Raw genomic sequence first — 16,024 nt, 5'->3', positions numbered from 1 at the left:
TCTGCACAGTGAAGTGTGACTCATTCCACAACTGTGTCAGCCACCTGAACTATCTACACGCCATATGAGAAGGGAGTCGGTCCTGAGAAACTATGGATCATTAAAGAGGTCGAGTACAAATGGGTCAATTTCAGATCAAAACTCATGATAAACCAGTTTTTGAAACTAAGCACCTGAGGAGTTTATTATTGTTTTGACGACATGCATCTGCATGATCTGGCCAACAATATTTTTAGACTATTTCACACTGACTGCAGCAACCCTCAAGGACACCCACCCTGCACACCCCCTCCACAACTTCACCTGCATACTGTGGCACAGCTGACTAAGGGAAGCAACTCTGCACAGCAAATTGCAACACCACAGGCCATTTTCATCTACTGGGCTTAGCTAAAAGTATCTGGGGGCCGCCTGTTCTAGTAGGTGGTTGAAATGTTAACATCACTCATGGCCACAACTGTTTTTATCCAACTGACGAATCTTCAGTTATAATCTAGAAATAATACTTCTAGTTATTTACAATTTCACGTGTCTTTATGGGAGTGTTTCAGCGAAAGATTTCACAGTAAACTGCCTAACACCTGATGTTGATTATTTAAATTTGATCATTTACTAAAAGAACAGTGAGTTTTATTAAACAGCATCAGAAATTGGCACTAGTCCTGCAGTCCTTGCCAAACTGCCTAATAGTTAAGGTATCATAAGGACTAGTAGGCATTTGTAATTTTTTAGGATTTTGCTATATGTTATCATTATAAGGACTAGTGTACAAGAAATGTTAGTTTCTACGGCTGTTAAACATGACTTTTGAACAGAATTACAGTCATACCACAGAGTGTCAGCTAAATATGGGAGGAAAGCTTAAAGTGATGCTGGTCTCAGATGTTTACCACTTTGGTGAAACCAACAAGCACAGGTAGGGTGCTCTCATGTCAAATCCATCAACATAGGCTTCTGGCGTGGTAAAACATTGAAAACAATACATGCATTTTAACCTCTTAACAATCATGTTTGGAGAATTAATCAAGCATAGCATTGATTATCGGTACACTGTATGTTCGTGATGTGTGTACCAAATCTCAGAAGTGATCCATGTCAGTGACATCAGCCTACAAGATACAGTAGTATACTCACTGAAGGAATACATCTTGGGTCAAAATATCTTAGATCTATTCCTTCCTGTTCCATGTGAACATTCGACCAAGGAAACTGATGTTATTTTCTCAACATGCCAAAACCTTGGAATGTAGCCCGAATTTGTTTCTTAACAACATTTTCAGAAGACTTTAGTGTTACAGTGTGGACTATTATCAGACGAGTCTACCAGAGTCAACCTGATTTTACTAGAGTCAGGCTTTGGACTAGTGGATTCAATGACATCTACTGCTAAAAGTTAGTTTTTTAATTTGCAAAGGTGGCCTGAAAAATGTAATGTTTATCACATTATGTACTTTACCCTGTCACTCAGCTGAATAGAGCAACAGCAATGTCCCTGGAACTTGTCACATGTATTTTACTTGTTATAAACCCACTTGAACAAATACATCTACTGCTGCATAACATTATCAATGATGCAGGACAGACTGTTACACTTAGCATGGGTAGTCATGTGTGACTTTTGAAAAAGGCTGTCATGAGTTCACAACATGACCATGATGATGCATTAACTTGTATATGTTGTGTTATCCAATAAGTCTTTGGGATATCTTACTTAGTTTGATATATCTTATATATGTAAACTCAGTTAGGACTGTGAAAGTTGCAAGTAGCAAGAAGGCCCAACCCCATATTGTGGCGAATGTCAAGAAAATGTCAACAAATCTGATCATCAACATTGATGTATTTGACTAACTGTAGACACTACTACTGTGAATATGAACAAAATATAAATATATGATTATTTACTTATATTAATCATCGCCCTTTTGAGATATCAACAAAGTGTCAGTTGACCTCTTCTTTCTTCAGGTGACAACTTGTCCCAGTTAGTGCAAATATGTCTTCCTCTACCTGTCTCGAGGGGGATGTTTCGAAGATGGTACTCGTTTCTTTGTAGCAAGACACCAACATGCACTAAAATAACGAAATGATAATGCAAAGTGGCTAAATTGATTAAATTAGTATAGAAATGTACTTACATTTTGTTTTACCTGCTGGTGTCCAGCCATTTTCATTCCGTAACAGGATTCTCAAATCAGATTCCGTCAAGGTAAGCTCTATGACAGTGCACAACTATCACGCTATTTTCTGGCTAAAGGGGATGGCCAATATCCTGCATTAACTAATAAACTATCCAGACCTTAAATTATCGTCCCAAATGTAAACATAAGCTTATAATCCCGCGGTTCACGACGTAGCACCATGTTTGGTGACCACTTGTCCACATCGAATGACTGCCGCCATCTTGGTTTGGGTGTGCCGATATCAAATTGAGACACTGCGCGTGAGGAAATAGTCCGGCGTAAACACAATTTGATTTCGATACAGACTTCAACTTGGCTATATGCTGCCCAAATGTCACGCTTTCGCTAATAGACTGTTAGTGATGTACTTTATTGGTAACTAATAGAGAAAGATCATATATTTTAAAACTGACATTCTTTACTTAAGTTTGTTGACCTTTGACCTAAAGGTGAGAAGGAGCACCTCCTTTTGATATTGCCGACGACAGGTAATATTCTTACACTGTCATTAAAATCTACCCGAAATACCGGGTGGAGAAAGTCATCGAGTGTGTTCCGAGTGTTTATGTTTTCTGTTCGCTTAATGGTGAGCAGGCTATTTATAGACTGCGACCTTGTCAGCGGAATGTACAATGTGGTTTTTATGCCTGGCCAGTTCTAACTTGAAACAACACAATGTAAACAATTATGGGTCCCAATAATGCGTATATGAAGAAAACTTTACTTTTGCTAAATATATAACATGGCGACTGATGTGTTTAAAGGTGTATATGTATTGAACAGATATAAAGCCGAATATATTAAACCATTAAATCACTGACATGCACAACGTAAGATATCGACGATTTTTATTTTCTATTTTAGAGCATGTGCACTCGCAATGGATACACAGAACACAGAAAGTTCTCAAGTATGACCTATATGTTATACTCCCCGGGAAGTTGAGAATTGAGTTGTTTTTCCCTTTTTATTTTTGTTTTTTGGTGTTGTTTGTTTGTTGTTGTTATTGTAGTTGTTTGGTTTGTTGTTTGTTTGTTTTTGTTGTTTTTGTTTGTTTTTGTTTTGTTTTTTGGAGGGGCGGATCAATGGATCACGTACATCTATGGTCAATGTTTTATATACACTGGGCGACTCCATTTCCCTGTAAGGAGTTTGAATTTGCAAAGCTTACAGATATCGGCAAAAAAATGTCTGTTGTCATGACAGTCGGGTATATGTTTTCCACCGTTGTTACGGGGTAGATTCTGCCTGGGAATTATCAAAACGTCATTCAAATATTTTACATGTAAGGTAGATCTGAGATATATTAACTTGATCTGCGATCTCTGGCGTGTGTCTAATCTGTAGCAGATTGACTCAATCGTAACAGAAAACCATTTATGTTGATACGAGAAATAAATAACAAAAAACTATCATTTAGGATCATTCATGCGGGCAATATCATGTTTTATGTTCAGCAACCCATGCTTGCCATAAGAGGCGACTATGCTTGTCGTAAGAGGCGACTAACGGGATCGGGTGGTCAGTCTCGCTGACTTGATGGATGCATGTCATGATCCCAATTGCGTAGATCGATGCTCATGATGTCAATCACTGGATTGTCTGGTCCAGACTCGATTATTTACAGACCTCCGCCATATACCAGGAATATTGCTGAGTGCGGTGTTAAAACAGCAAACAAACAAACATGTTTTACGGACCCAAGAAACTGATATAGTCCGATGCCGGCGGTCGAGGTTAATATCAGTTTCTTGGGTCGATAAAACATAGTATCACCCGTTTTGTGGTGAATAATTGTTTTTTTAACATAATTTACAAAACAAGAATAGTTCAAGTTCAACATGTATTGATGTTACGGGAAGTAACACGAGGTTATGCACAAGTCGAAGTAATGTTTGTAGCAGGCTCGGTGGCTGAGTGGGTTAGATTGCTGACTTTGTGTGCTGGCGATTAGGTGCTTCACTCTGGCAGGGTGGGTTCGAATCCCGGATGGGACTCAACCATTCAAAAGTACAAGAATCTGTACTTTACTAAGAAAGCGTTATCCCAAATATAACATTTGATACATTTGACCACTTTCTAAATAGCATTGTGTGTTCATAGGTAACATATTGAATTTGGATCCCCCTGGATTGAACAGAATTTCACTGTAAACATTGACCTTGCTTGACCTTGTCCCCCTGCATGCGCCATCATGCTAAAATGAACCTCATGTCTGTTTGTTGTTTAACGCCGCACTCAGCAATATTCTAGCTATTTGACGGCGGTCTATAAATAATCAAACCTGGACCAGACAATCCAGTGACTGATGTCATCAGCATCGATCCACGCAAGTGGGATACGATTACATGCATCCACCAAGTCAGTGAGCCTGACCACCCGATCCCGTTAGTCTCCTCTTACGACAAGCATAGTTGCCTTTTACGGCAAGCATGGGTTGCTGAAGACCTATTCTACCCCGGAATCTTCACGGGTCCCACGCAATTGGAAATACAATGACATGCATCAACCAAGTCAGCGAGCCTGACCACCCGATTCCGTTAGTATCCTATTACGACAAGCATAGTTGCCTTTTACGACAAGCATGGGTTGCTGAAGACCTATTCTACCCCGGAATCTTCACGGGTCCCACGCAATTGGAAATACAATGACATGCATCAACCAAGTCAGCGAGCCTGACCACCCGATCCCGTTAGTCGCTTCTTACGACAAGCATAGTCACCTTTAACGGCAAGCATGGGTTGCTGAAGGCCTATTCTACCCCGGAATCTTCACGGGTCCCACGCAATTGGAAATACAATGACATGCATCAACCAAGTCAGCGAGCCTGACCACCCGATCCCGTTAGTCGCCTCTTACGACAAGCATAGTCACCTTTAACGGCAAGCATGGGTTGCTGAAGGCCTATATTCTAACCTACCATTACTTATAATTTGGATCTGAAACAAGCTGATACCATATTCGGTGTTTCTGTATCAAATTGTGATGTAGATTGTGCTTGTCTATGAGATGACTACCGGGATCGGCTAGTCAGGCTCGCTGACTTAAAAAATTGGTTGATGCAGGGATGTGAAATCTCCGCGGAAACGCAGAATATCGCGTTTTTTAAAACATTAATTCTCGGAAAAAATCATCTTCCGCGTAAAGATATAATCAAAGTTTTAAAAAAACACTCCGAAAAATATGATCGAAAACCGGGCAACCGTCGCGAATTCTCCTGTTTTCGATCAGAGCTTTCAGCAGCATAGGTTTTCAGACATTTCTATCACGAATACTTGCACTATAACGTGGGGGTGTGGCGTCACACAGAAATTGTAAATACTCAGAGTCAGATGATGGCTTGTTTTTAAGATAAAGTTGTCTTTTAGCCAGTAAGTGAATAAAAATGTTTTACAGTTGTTCATGTGATTATCGAGAATATAATATAAAATGGGGGGAGATTTAAAAAAATCTTGTTTGGGCTCTAAATACACTTCTAGGTTTGTTTTCGTTTTTGATTTTCGAAGAATATGTAATCGATCAAATTTAATTCAGTTTTTTGATTGAACATTCCTCATCAAACCACCCAGGTTGGTTATTTGCAGCCTTAAAATTAGTCGGCGTCTTTTCCATGTGTGCACCAATGATCTGAAACAAAGTACACCGTTTGGCAGCAGCCTCGTTTACATTTAAGTGAACGCAATGAAGAAAGCTGTTAATGATTGCTTTTGCTGGGGGAGAAGCGACATTGTCTATATAGGACTTGTATCTTTCCTCGGACAACACATATCTATGAACATCCATTGTAATTAATGTTTCCTGTTCACTCGATGACGGCGGCTGACTAATAGAATGTAACAATTGACAGGAAAGGGGCAGATTAGTCTGTCATACAGAACCTGAAACAAATATATCCAAGCCCATGCAAGTCTTTAATGTTTGGCAAGTCTTAGATTACTGCAGTAAAATCAAGAAAGTCTCTAGGCTCCTTTTTATTATAGTTTATAACTATAATTTAACAACTGTTTTTTCTTTAAAATATGTTCATTTCAGAGACTAAAGGTTAGTCTAGGGACAGATGGTGAGACTCCGTTCTGCTGTGTACATATAAATCTTTGATAGCATTAAAATTGTTTTATGATACAAGAAAATAATCTCCCAAACTAGTCGCATTTGGGCCTATGTTCGTCAAACAGCCCCCCAAGTCATCCGGTGTCCTTCCATTCACAATATGAATTCCCCACTGTTTACATATTTTTAATAACGACAAGCCAAACTTTTTTGTTTTCTCATCTTGTGATTTTCTTCCTTCACAGAACATATCTTTTTCATAATCACTCCTAGATCCAGCAATTCAACATCACTTTCATTCTCTATAATGAAATCATCCTTGGATGCAGTTCGTGCATTAAGGCCCCCCTATAGAACCATATCAGTGTCTGTGCCATACTCAGACTTAATACAAGATATCACAGTCATAGTTGATCAATTTTGTCATCTCCCGCCAGATCGCGGTACAGTGGGGACCCTTAAGAAAGCACATACAGTCCACCCAGGATGAGAGGTTTCAAGTCGGTTGGTTGGTTGGTTGGTTTGTTGTTTAACGCCGCACTCAGCAATATTCCAGCTATATGACGGCGGTCTGTAAATAATCGAGTCTGGACCAGACAATCCAGTGATTGATATCATGAGCATCGATCCACGCAATTGGGATCGATGACATGCATCAACCAAGTCAGCGAGCCTGACCACCCGATCCCGTTAGTCGCCTTTTACACCAAGCATAGTCACTTTTTACGGCAAGCATGGGTTGCTGAAGACCTATTCTACCCCGGAATCTTCACTGGTCTTCAAGTCTGACTCAAGCCTCAGAAACACACAGTTATTCCACTGTGGACTCTGTCATGTACTGGACATATAGGTCTTGCGCACATAAAGCGCGACTCCCCGGAAAAAACCCGACCAAAGTGCTTAACCCTTTTTTGTTTGAAAAGCATGACATGTTTAATCTTTAAATAAATATCTTATTTTTTCAATATCTTGTTGCATTGTTTCAGCAAGAAAGAAAATATCATTTTTTTCTAAAAAGAGCGTGACTGACGGTAATTTCGTTTTTGCGAGCAGCCCATTAATGTTCCAGGAACAGATGTTAAACAATTGAGTGTGGGGGAGAAATAAGCTCAAATTAGAGTCTAACTTCCCTTTGAGGTTATAGTCATGTCGGTCACTGCCGAGTCCCTAGCTGTCATACTGTCCGTCGCGTGGTGACGTTGGCGGGGTGGCCCCACTCCGCCGTGTGATCCTCTCGCCTGTGGGGGGATACCCCGGAACACTCCGCCGGTTTTCTCCTGTTTCCCACCTGCCCAAAGTTGACTCCACCCTCCGCTATAACATAAGCTTTGTCGGAAATAACAAGTTTATCGTATGACAAATACGCTTTCTTTTCTTCTGTTCTTGCATCGACGAGTAACGGGACGAGTCCTATCCTGACATTCCTAACTCTCACTGTAAAGTCGTTCGTCACATGAATAGTCTTTTCTCCCTTCAACATTATCCTTGCAGCATCTAGAACACATTGAATGACTGCCGCCATCTTGGTTTGGGTGTGCCGATATCAAATTTTGACACCGAGGGAATAGTGAGTGAGTGAGTGAGTATGGTTTTACGCCGCTTTTAGCAATATTCCAGCAATATCACGGCGGGGGACACCAGAAATGGGCTTCACACATTGTACCCATGTCGGGAATCGAACCCGTGTCTTCGGCGTGACGAGCGAACGCTTTAACCTCTAGGGTACCCGACCGCCCCCGAGGGAATAGTGCAATCCTAGTCTATCTCGCATAAAGTCCATTACACATTTCTCAGAGTCCTCCCACGGTTCTCCCGTTGTCCCGTCCAGACCATGGAATAGCAGATTATTTCTCCTGCTCTGAGTTTCTACGTTGTCCAACTTAAGTTCTAGATAGTCTACTTTATCTTTAAGTTTCTTATTTTCTTCTCGTATCAGCTTCTCTTCATTCTTTATTTCTTGAGTGAAATTATCAAATTTTTGGTTCACAGATTTCTTTTCTTTCCTTATAAGTTTGAACATACCGACAACGTCCCTGTCCGAGCACTCCGTTTCCGAGTCACTAGCGTCCGTGTGGTCCGTAAATGGTAGTTTGGTCTGCTTGGTGTTCACCCTTCCCCAGTGTCTCCCTCGGGCCTGGGTTGGATTCCACACCCTCGCAGCAGTTTTGCTTGACAACGGTATTAGGATCTATACAGGAACATCGCTTTTTTCTAAGTAATGCATATCAAACAAAAAAACAACCTTTATCCGCTAATTCTGGGTTGGGGTAAAATATTGATTATTGATATTGATCAATGTGTTGACTGAGTGGGATAGGGGTTCCTTAATTTGTTGTCGGTGGACTCTCACACTCGCTCTTTGGGTATCCCCTGTCTGTCCAATGTATTCGGCTTTGCATCCAGCACATTGTATGACATAAATCAAGTTTCTGGAAGCACAATTGATGTTTTCAGGTACATAGAAAGTACTGTTTTACATTCTTCTTTTTTTAGAAAGAAGCGCGAGTAAGAATCTGTATTTTACTTTTAATACGTTTATTTAATGGCATTTTTTGTGTTAGTTCTTTATACTTATTTAAGGAATACAGTGTCTCCCGAACATTTCCCAATATTTCCGGGTTTGGGGGATGAAGGGTTGTAACAAAAGGGAGAACACTCTCGTCAGGTCTATCTTCAGGTTTTAGAAGATCACATCGAGTCTATATTGTGCACGATCTGAATTAGGTACTATCGCGCAGATTCTACGTGCTAATGTAATCGGTTGGTTTGTAATATACAGTGCATCTGTTTCAATGTTATTGTTTGATATTGTAACCATTACATCTAGACACGATTTATTTTTATCGCTCATCTCTAATGTAAAGGTTAAACTTGGATAGAGTATCTGGAAAATATCTATCAAACACTGTAAATTGTCTTCATTCAGATTCCACAGAACAAATGAATCATCTTAAAGTCTTTTCCTTTTGTTTGTTGAAATTCAATGCCGAATTGTTCATCAATTCTTAATATACTGAACAACAAAAGTTCCTGTGACATTGAATAAGATTTAATGCAAAGTTATGTTTTTTACCAAATCTGAAACAATTTCGGTTTGCAACAGAAAAAAGACTCCTGTAAGTGTTCAAATTGTTTAATTTGCCAAACTCACTTCAGAAAATGCGTGATTTCATAAAAACATGAACAAGCCAAAATGTCAATTTACAAATCAATAGCGTGTGTGTCCACCTCTGGTTGCGATGCAAGCAACACATCTTCGTCTCATGGAATGGACCAGCCGTCGCACAAAGTCCTGTGGGATATCTGTCCATATCTGCTGGAGCATGTTTCGAAGTTCCTGGAGTGCCTGTGGAACACGTGGTTGACGTCGAAGGCGCCGATCCATCTCATCCCACATGTGCTCGATTGGTGATAGATCAGGGGAGCGAGCCGATCAGGGGATGACATTCACGTTGTTTTGTTGAAGAGAATCCTGAAGAAGTCGAGCAATATGAGGCCGGGCGTTGTCATGTTGGAAGGTAATGCCTGGGCCATGACGACGCAAAAACGGTAGAACAACAGGGCAGATGATCTTGTCGCGGTTTTCCCTCTACCACTATCAAACGGGTCCTCTGTCTTGCTGTAATCACACCCCATACCATAACGCTGCCGCCCCTGAACCGATCTTCTTCCAAGACACAATGATTGACGTAACGTTCACCTCGACGTCGGTACACTCGAATCCGTCCATCGCTGTGGCTGAGGTGAAAACGAGACTCGTCAGTGAATAGAACTTGTCCCCACTGCATGGCCGTCCAGCGTAGACGTTGTCTGCACCAGTGTAGACGTGCTTGACGGTGGTTTCCTGTCAAAATGGGACGTCTGGCGGGTCTTCTGGCGACAATCCCTGCACATCTGAGGAGACGACGTACGGTTTGTGAAGATATTCTTCGAAGGCCAGGGATGCTTCTTGCAGTTACTGTTGCTGGCTGGAATCGATTTCGTGGGTGTGTTGTTCGAATCCAGTTGTCTTGTCGATTATTGGTTACGCGTGGCCTACCACTCCGAGTATGGTCTCTGTCTGCATTCGTCTGTTGCCAACGTTGCCATAAACACCAAATGGTGCTTCTGTAGACGTTAAATTGTCTTGCAACATCACGTTGACTCGATCCTGCTTAAGCATACCAATGGCTCACAGACGCTCATTTTCGGATAGGCGTGGCATTTCGTAATGTTGAATAATTGCGTAATTTTGTTGTTTTTTCTGAGTGGTTGTTGTCAGCACGATGCTAAACAATGCATATGGAATCCCGTTAACGCACATGTTTTTATACCCATTCTTGGGTAGTGAAATGCATGGGGCTTGCATAAAAGTCAACTTTTGCATGGAATGCATGCTTTTCTGTAGTAGTTGCGTTTTTGTGACTTGATTCCATATATATGTACTACAATATTGAAAACCAAACTTTACTTGTTTGAAAAATACACTAAAATATTGGTGTCACAGGAACTTTTGTTGTTGAGTATACATGCTAGATTAGTGAGTGAGTATTGTTTTACGCCACCATTAGCACTATGGCGGGGGACATCATAAATGGGTTTCACACATTCTAACCATGTGGGGAATCGAACCCAGGTCTTCGGCGTGACGAGCTTTAACCACTAGGCTACCCTACATCCTAGATTATATACATACATATTTATATATTTAAGGATTGACTAAGATTTTCGGTTCATTGAGGTATGAATCGAAAAACCGATGTGCAAACTGTATGAATGTGGGTAGCATATTCTTAAAACAGTTTGCACTAACGCTTTTCATACACTATACCACCTTAATATTCACGATCATAGCTATCTTTCCATATCTTAGATTTGAATATTTTCTGTAAATCAGCATCATGAACAGAAAGACAATCTGCACTGTCGTTTCGTCTCTAGAGGTGAGGTGAAATTGGGTTTAACGTCGCGTCCAAGATTATTGCACTTATAAAGCGACGTGCATGCACGTGTGTGTGTGTGGCTGCTTGTACTAGTCCGGACTGATGCCGATTTATAGTGCTAGTGCTACGCTCTACCTCTAGGCCACGGAGGCGGTCTCGTCTCTAGAGCCGTGCTAAATCGCGATGGCACACGTTCGATAAAAATATGCCACACTTGAACAAGAAACTTCCGTTGCAGACTAAACGTCAGTAGTCTCACACCAATAACAGCACAGTGGGGAAAAGTAAATCTTTCTGACCAGTCTTATCAGTTTTCATTTTCAAATTGGCTGTCTGCTATAATAGTTACGTGTATGTGACATGGTTTCATAACAAACCAAAATAATCGTCATTCGCATGAAGTTCAACATGGCAGAAAAAGATCGAGAAGAACGGTAACAACTCTATTTTTCTCTCACCATATATCGCAATCCGTAGCACTGATAACATATGAGTTACATGATGTTAAAGCTGAGATAATTAGGCGGATGGTTGTAATAAATTTGATTTTGCCCACTCAGCGTTTGACATCTTAATTCACAGTTGAAAAGGGACATATTCACGGGACCATGTCGTGGCACTGTGAGGGTGTGAAAAGTGTGGGACCATATATGGTCCCGTGGCACCAAGAGGGTTAATCACGTACTGTAATATATGAGTGAGTGAGTATGGTTTTACGCCGCTTTTAGCAATATTCCAGCAATATCACGGCGGGGGACACCAGAAATGGGCTTCACACATTGTACACATGTCAGGATTCGAACCCGGGTCTTCGGCGTGACGAGCGAACGCTTAAACCACTAGGCTACCCGACCGCCCCTGTAATATATGAGCTAGGTTCAATTCTTCGTGTCGAGTACTATAGGACTGTACATTGTTTTTTTCTCCATTATTTGATTCGGCGTACAGAAATTCCGTATGTGATCAAACCTCTCGGAAGGAAGAAAGCGAAAGTTTCACAATAACATATAAACTGATCTGGCCCCTCCATTCCTGATTATTCTTAGATTGTGGAAGGATACTCCAGGAAATGAAAGGCATTTGACCTCACTATCAACCGCACCATTACTCTTGTGGTTCTATTTGTGCGACTCCATTTCCCTGTAAGGAGTTTGAATTTGCAAAGCTTACAGACATCGGCAAAAAAATGTCTGTTGTCATGACAGTCGGGTATATGTTTTCCACCGTTGTTACGGGGTAGATTCTGCCTGGGAATTATCAAAACGTCATTCAAATATTTTACATGTAAGGTAGATCTGAGATATATTAACTTGATCTGCGATCTCTGGCGTGTGTCTAATCTGTAGCAGATTGACTCAATCGTAACAGAAAACCATTTATGTTGATACGAGGAATAAATAACAAAAAACTATCATTTAGAATCATTCATGCGGGCAATATCATGTTTTATGTTCAGCAACCCATGCTTGCCATAAGAGGCGACTATGCTTGTCGTAAGAGGCGACTAACGGGATCGGGAGGTCAGTCTCGCCGACTTGATGGATGCACGTCATGATCCCAAATGCGTGGATTGATGCTCATGATATTCATCACTGGATTGTCTGGTCCAGACTCGATTATTTACAGACGGCGCCGTCATATAGCTGGAATATTGCTGAGTGCGGCGTTAAACAACCAACCAACCAACCAACTTACAAAATGTTTGTGGTGAGCGGCGATCATCACTTGGCGATTTAGGAATTTTACAGCCGCTTCCGAATCTGCGTTGCCATTTACCTTACCGTATTCACCGTTTTAATCGCCCCGCTCTTATAACCAATTTCAAGACCAATCTGCAAGCAATCTTTACAATCCCGTTTTAGGCAGAAAAATACATGGCTGCCCATATTGCCTTGTGTATTTTGTACAGAAAACATCAGTGCAAAAGGGTATATAATTGCCAAGTGACTTCGTTCATTCGTTCATTCGTTCGAAAAAAGGTTCAGTTCTCGATCCTTGAAAAAAAGTAAGTTTCAATAAATGCCACACTTTGTCACTTTGTCCGCTTATTACGGTGAAAAATCTTCCATGTGGCCCAAAAGTAGTGTAGGTTGGTTGGTTGGTTGTTTTGCGACGCACTCAGCAATATTCAAGCTATATGACGGCGGTCTGTAACAAATTGAGCCTGGACCAGACAATCCAGTGATGAATATCATGAGCATCGATTCAAGCATGGGTTGCTGAAGACATATTCGACCCCGGAATCTTCACGGGTATTTTGTAAGTGATTATTGTGTTTATACATGTACTTTAACCTAGAAATGTAGAGAACGGAATTGCTACACCTCTTGTGCACTAGATTTGATCTATAAGACATGTTTTTGTTTTTTTTGGGGTGGGGTGGGGGGTTCCCGATGATGAAACTGTGACATGATGTGTGATGAAACGCACTGTTGACGGATACGGAACGCTCCTGGTGACCTCAACCACACGTAGGTTAAGAACACGTAATTCGTATTGGCTCTCCGTGGGGAGTCCGGGTAAGTCTATTGGCTCCCGGCAACCTACGCTGGTCGAGACTTGGTTCATAGTCTGTGCAGGCTCTGTGACTTGGTTGATAGTGAGTCCCCCCACTGCTATTTTTTGGAGGCGACTACTTTTGGGACAGTGGAAACTCCGGGTTAGAAGAAGTTCCTAGCATCTGTGCTGGTCGTAAGACGCGACTAAATGGATGTGGTTTGGCTCGAGGACTTTGTTGATCGCCAGTCATCGCATCCCAGCTTGGTTTCTTCGATGCTTATGCTTATCATTCACTGGATTGCCTGGTCCAGATCGATTATGTACAGACCGCCATCACATAGCTGGAATATCGGTGGGTTTGGCGATAAACAACAACCAAACAAATCGTATTGAAAACGAAATTAAAAATAAATATTTATTTCAAACATTTGTCATAATATATGTTAGTTACATTTCATGACTTCCCACATTTGGAGATTTTCGAAGAAGGGTTGTACGGTTTGTAAGAGTTATAGACGTTAGAACTTGTGTTCACTCATTCAGGACCCCTCGGCTTATTCCGTTACTAACATCATGAAACCAGTTGGGTTGAGGCGAGCCGATTGGCTGAGTGAGACTGTTGGAGACGGGATAGTCTTTAAGCACATCGTTTTGCGCATTATTATCTTTGCAATTAAACGCCGGGGGTAAATAGTGTCTGAAAGATATAAACGCACGTGCGTTTAATGGAGGAAATACGGTTTCGTAGTATAACGAGGATAGTATCAGCGCCATTATTATCTATGGCATTGTTTCTGTTCAACTTTTTAATTTTCACAGCCTATGGTGATTCCGTGTCATCAGTGCAGTACGTCAAGCCAGCCGAAATACCCTAATCTCCCCGTTCCAAGTGTCCATCTCAAGACCTTTGGTCAAAGATCTTACGATACTGTGGTCATTCATTGTTCCGAGTGTCAGTCTTAGGGCCTTTGTCAAAGACCCTTCGCACACTGTGGGCCTTCACTGTTCAAGTGTCAATCTCAAGACCTTTGGTCAAAGATCCTTCGCACACTGTGGGCCTTCACTGTTACAAGTGTCAATCTCAAGACCTTTGGTCAAAGATGTTTCGCATACTGTGGGCCTTCACTGTTTCAAGTGTCAATCTCAAGACCTTTGGTCAAAGACCCTTCGCACACTGTGGGCCTTCACTGTTTCAAGTGTCAATCTCAAGACCTTTGGTCAAAGACCCTTCGCACACTGTGGGCCTTCACTGTTTCAAGTGTCAATCTCAAGACCTTTGGTCAAAGATCCTTCGCACACTGTGGGCCTTCACTGTTTCAAGTGTCAATCTCAAGACCTTTGGTCAAAGATCCTTCGCACACTGTGGGCCTTCACTGTTTCAAGTGTCAATCTCAAGACCTTTGGTCAAAGATCCTTCGCACACTGTGGGCCTTCACTGTTTCAAGTGTCAATCTCAAGACCTTTGGTCAAAGATGTTCCGCACACTGTGGGCCTTCACTGTTCAAGTGTCATTGTCAAGACCTTTGGTCAAAGACAAACTGGGGATAGGACAGTTACAGTCTGATCTGGCTGGTTGCATTTCATTGTACCAATGGCCGTGTGGCTCGTTGTTCACGTTTCTCTGCCCAACCAGTCGTGATATGACTGAATTATTACTGACCGCATCCTCGATTATCCAGTGTATCATACCTCCACTCGATTGTTATATAGATAATACACTGGATAATCGAGGGTGTACTGGATCCGGTGTAAAGCAACCACTCACTCTGACCCCTGACTCAGCCATTGCACACACATGTCCCGCCGCTATTGTGATTCAAAAAACTTTTTCATTTTTGAGGTGTAACTCGTATCTGGTTGAGGTGTTTCTTCTCGGGCGGTCAGCGTTACTCTGGACTGGTCAGCAACTGAAATATAAACACAGGTTCACGTTACACATACTATTTATTTGAAATCAAACATTCTACATGTACATACCCCGCAGGACGCATCGTCAACACTTCACGGGATAATATACACTACATTCCCTCATTTACCGTGAATACATATGTTCTTCTATACGTGTGCATGTGTGTGTGTGTGTGTGTGCGTGCGTGCGTGCGTGCGTGTGTGTGTGTGTGCGTGCGTGCATGCGCGCGTGTGTGTGTGGGCGCGTGTGCGTGCAGGTTTTATAGTGCCAGCCCACTGAGATACAATGCGCAGTTAAACATAGAGACCCCACTCAGAAACAATATACTGACCCTGACAAGTTCTTGTTTTATCCCTTTAATGCCGAGCACCAGGCAGGGTAACAACAAATACCATACTGTATTTTGGTGGCAGGGGATCGAACTCCGGGCCGACATTCTATCAACCAGACCACGGTGGCGG

At 41.7% G+C, this 16,024-nt stretch overlaps 1 protein-coding gene across 1 annotated transcript in view; it reads right to left on the bottom strand.

Moving 5' to 3' along the window:
* Positions 1 to 2,435, bottom strand: part of LOC124147792 (serine/threonine-protein kinase 26-like) — a 91,134-nt gene extending 88,699 nt beyond the window's left edge. Inside the window, exon 1 of the mRNA XM_048390304.1 lies at positions 2,139 to 2,435. Coding sequence (XP_048246261.1) covers positions 2,139 to 2,174 — 36 coding nt within the window. The 5' untranslated portion in view covers positions 2,175 to 2,435. The remainder of the gene's footprint in view (positions 1 to 2,138) is intronic.
* Between the last annotated feature and the right edge of the window lie 13,589 nt (positions 2,436 to 16,024).

The sequence above is a fragment of the Haliotis rufescens genome, unplaced genomic scaffold, assembly GCF_023055435.1.
Source record: "Haliotis rufescens isolate VD_foot unplaced genomic scaffold, xgHalRufe1.0.p SCAF_9, whole genome shotgun sequence".
In the NCBI taxonomy this organism is placed as follows: Eukaryota; Metazoa; Mollusca; class Gastropoda; order Lepetellida; family Haliotidae; genus Haliotis; species Haliotis rufescens.
Note: the sequence above shows the minus strand (reverse complement) of the source record. Positions and strands in the feature narration are given on the sequence as shown.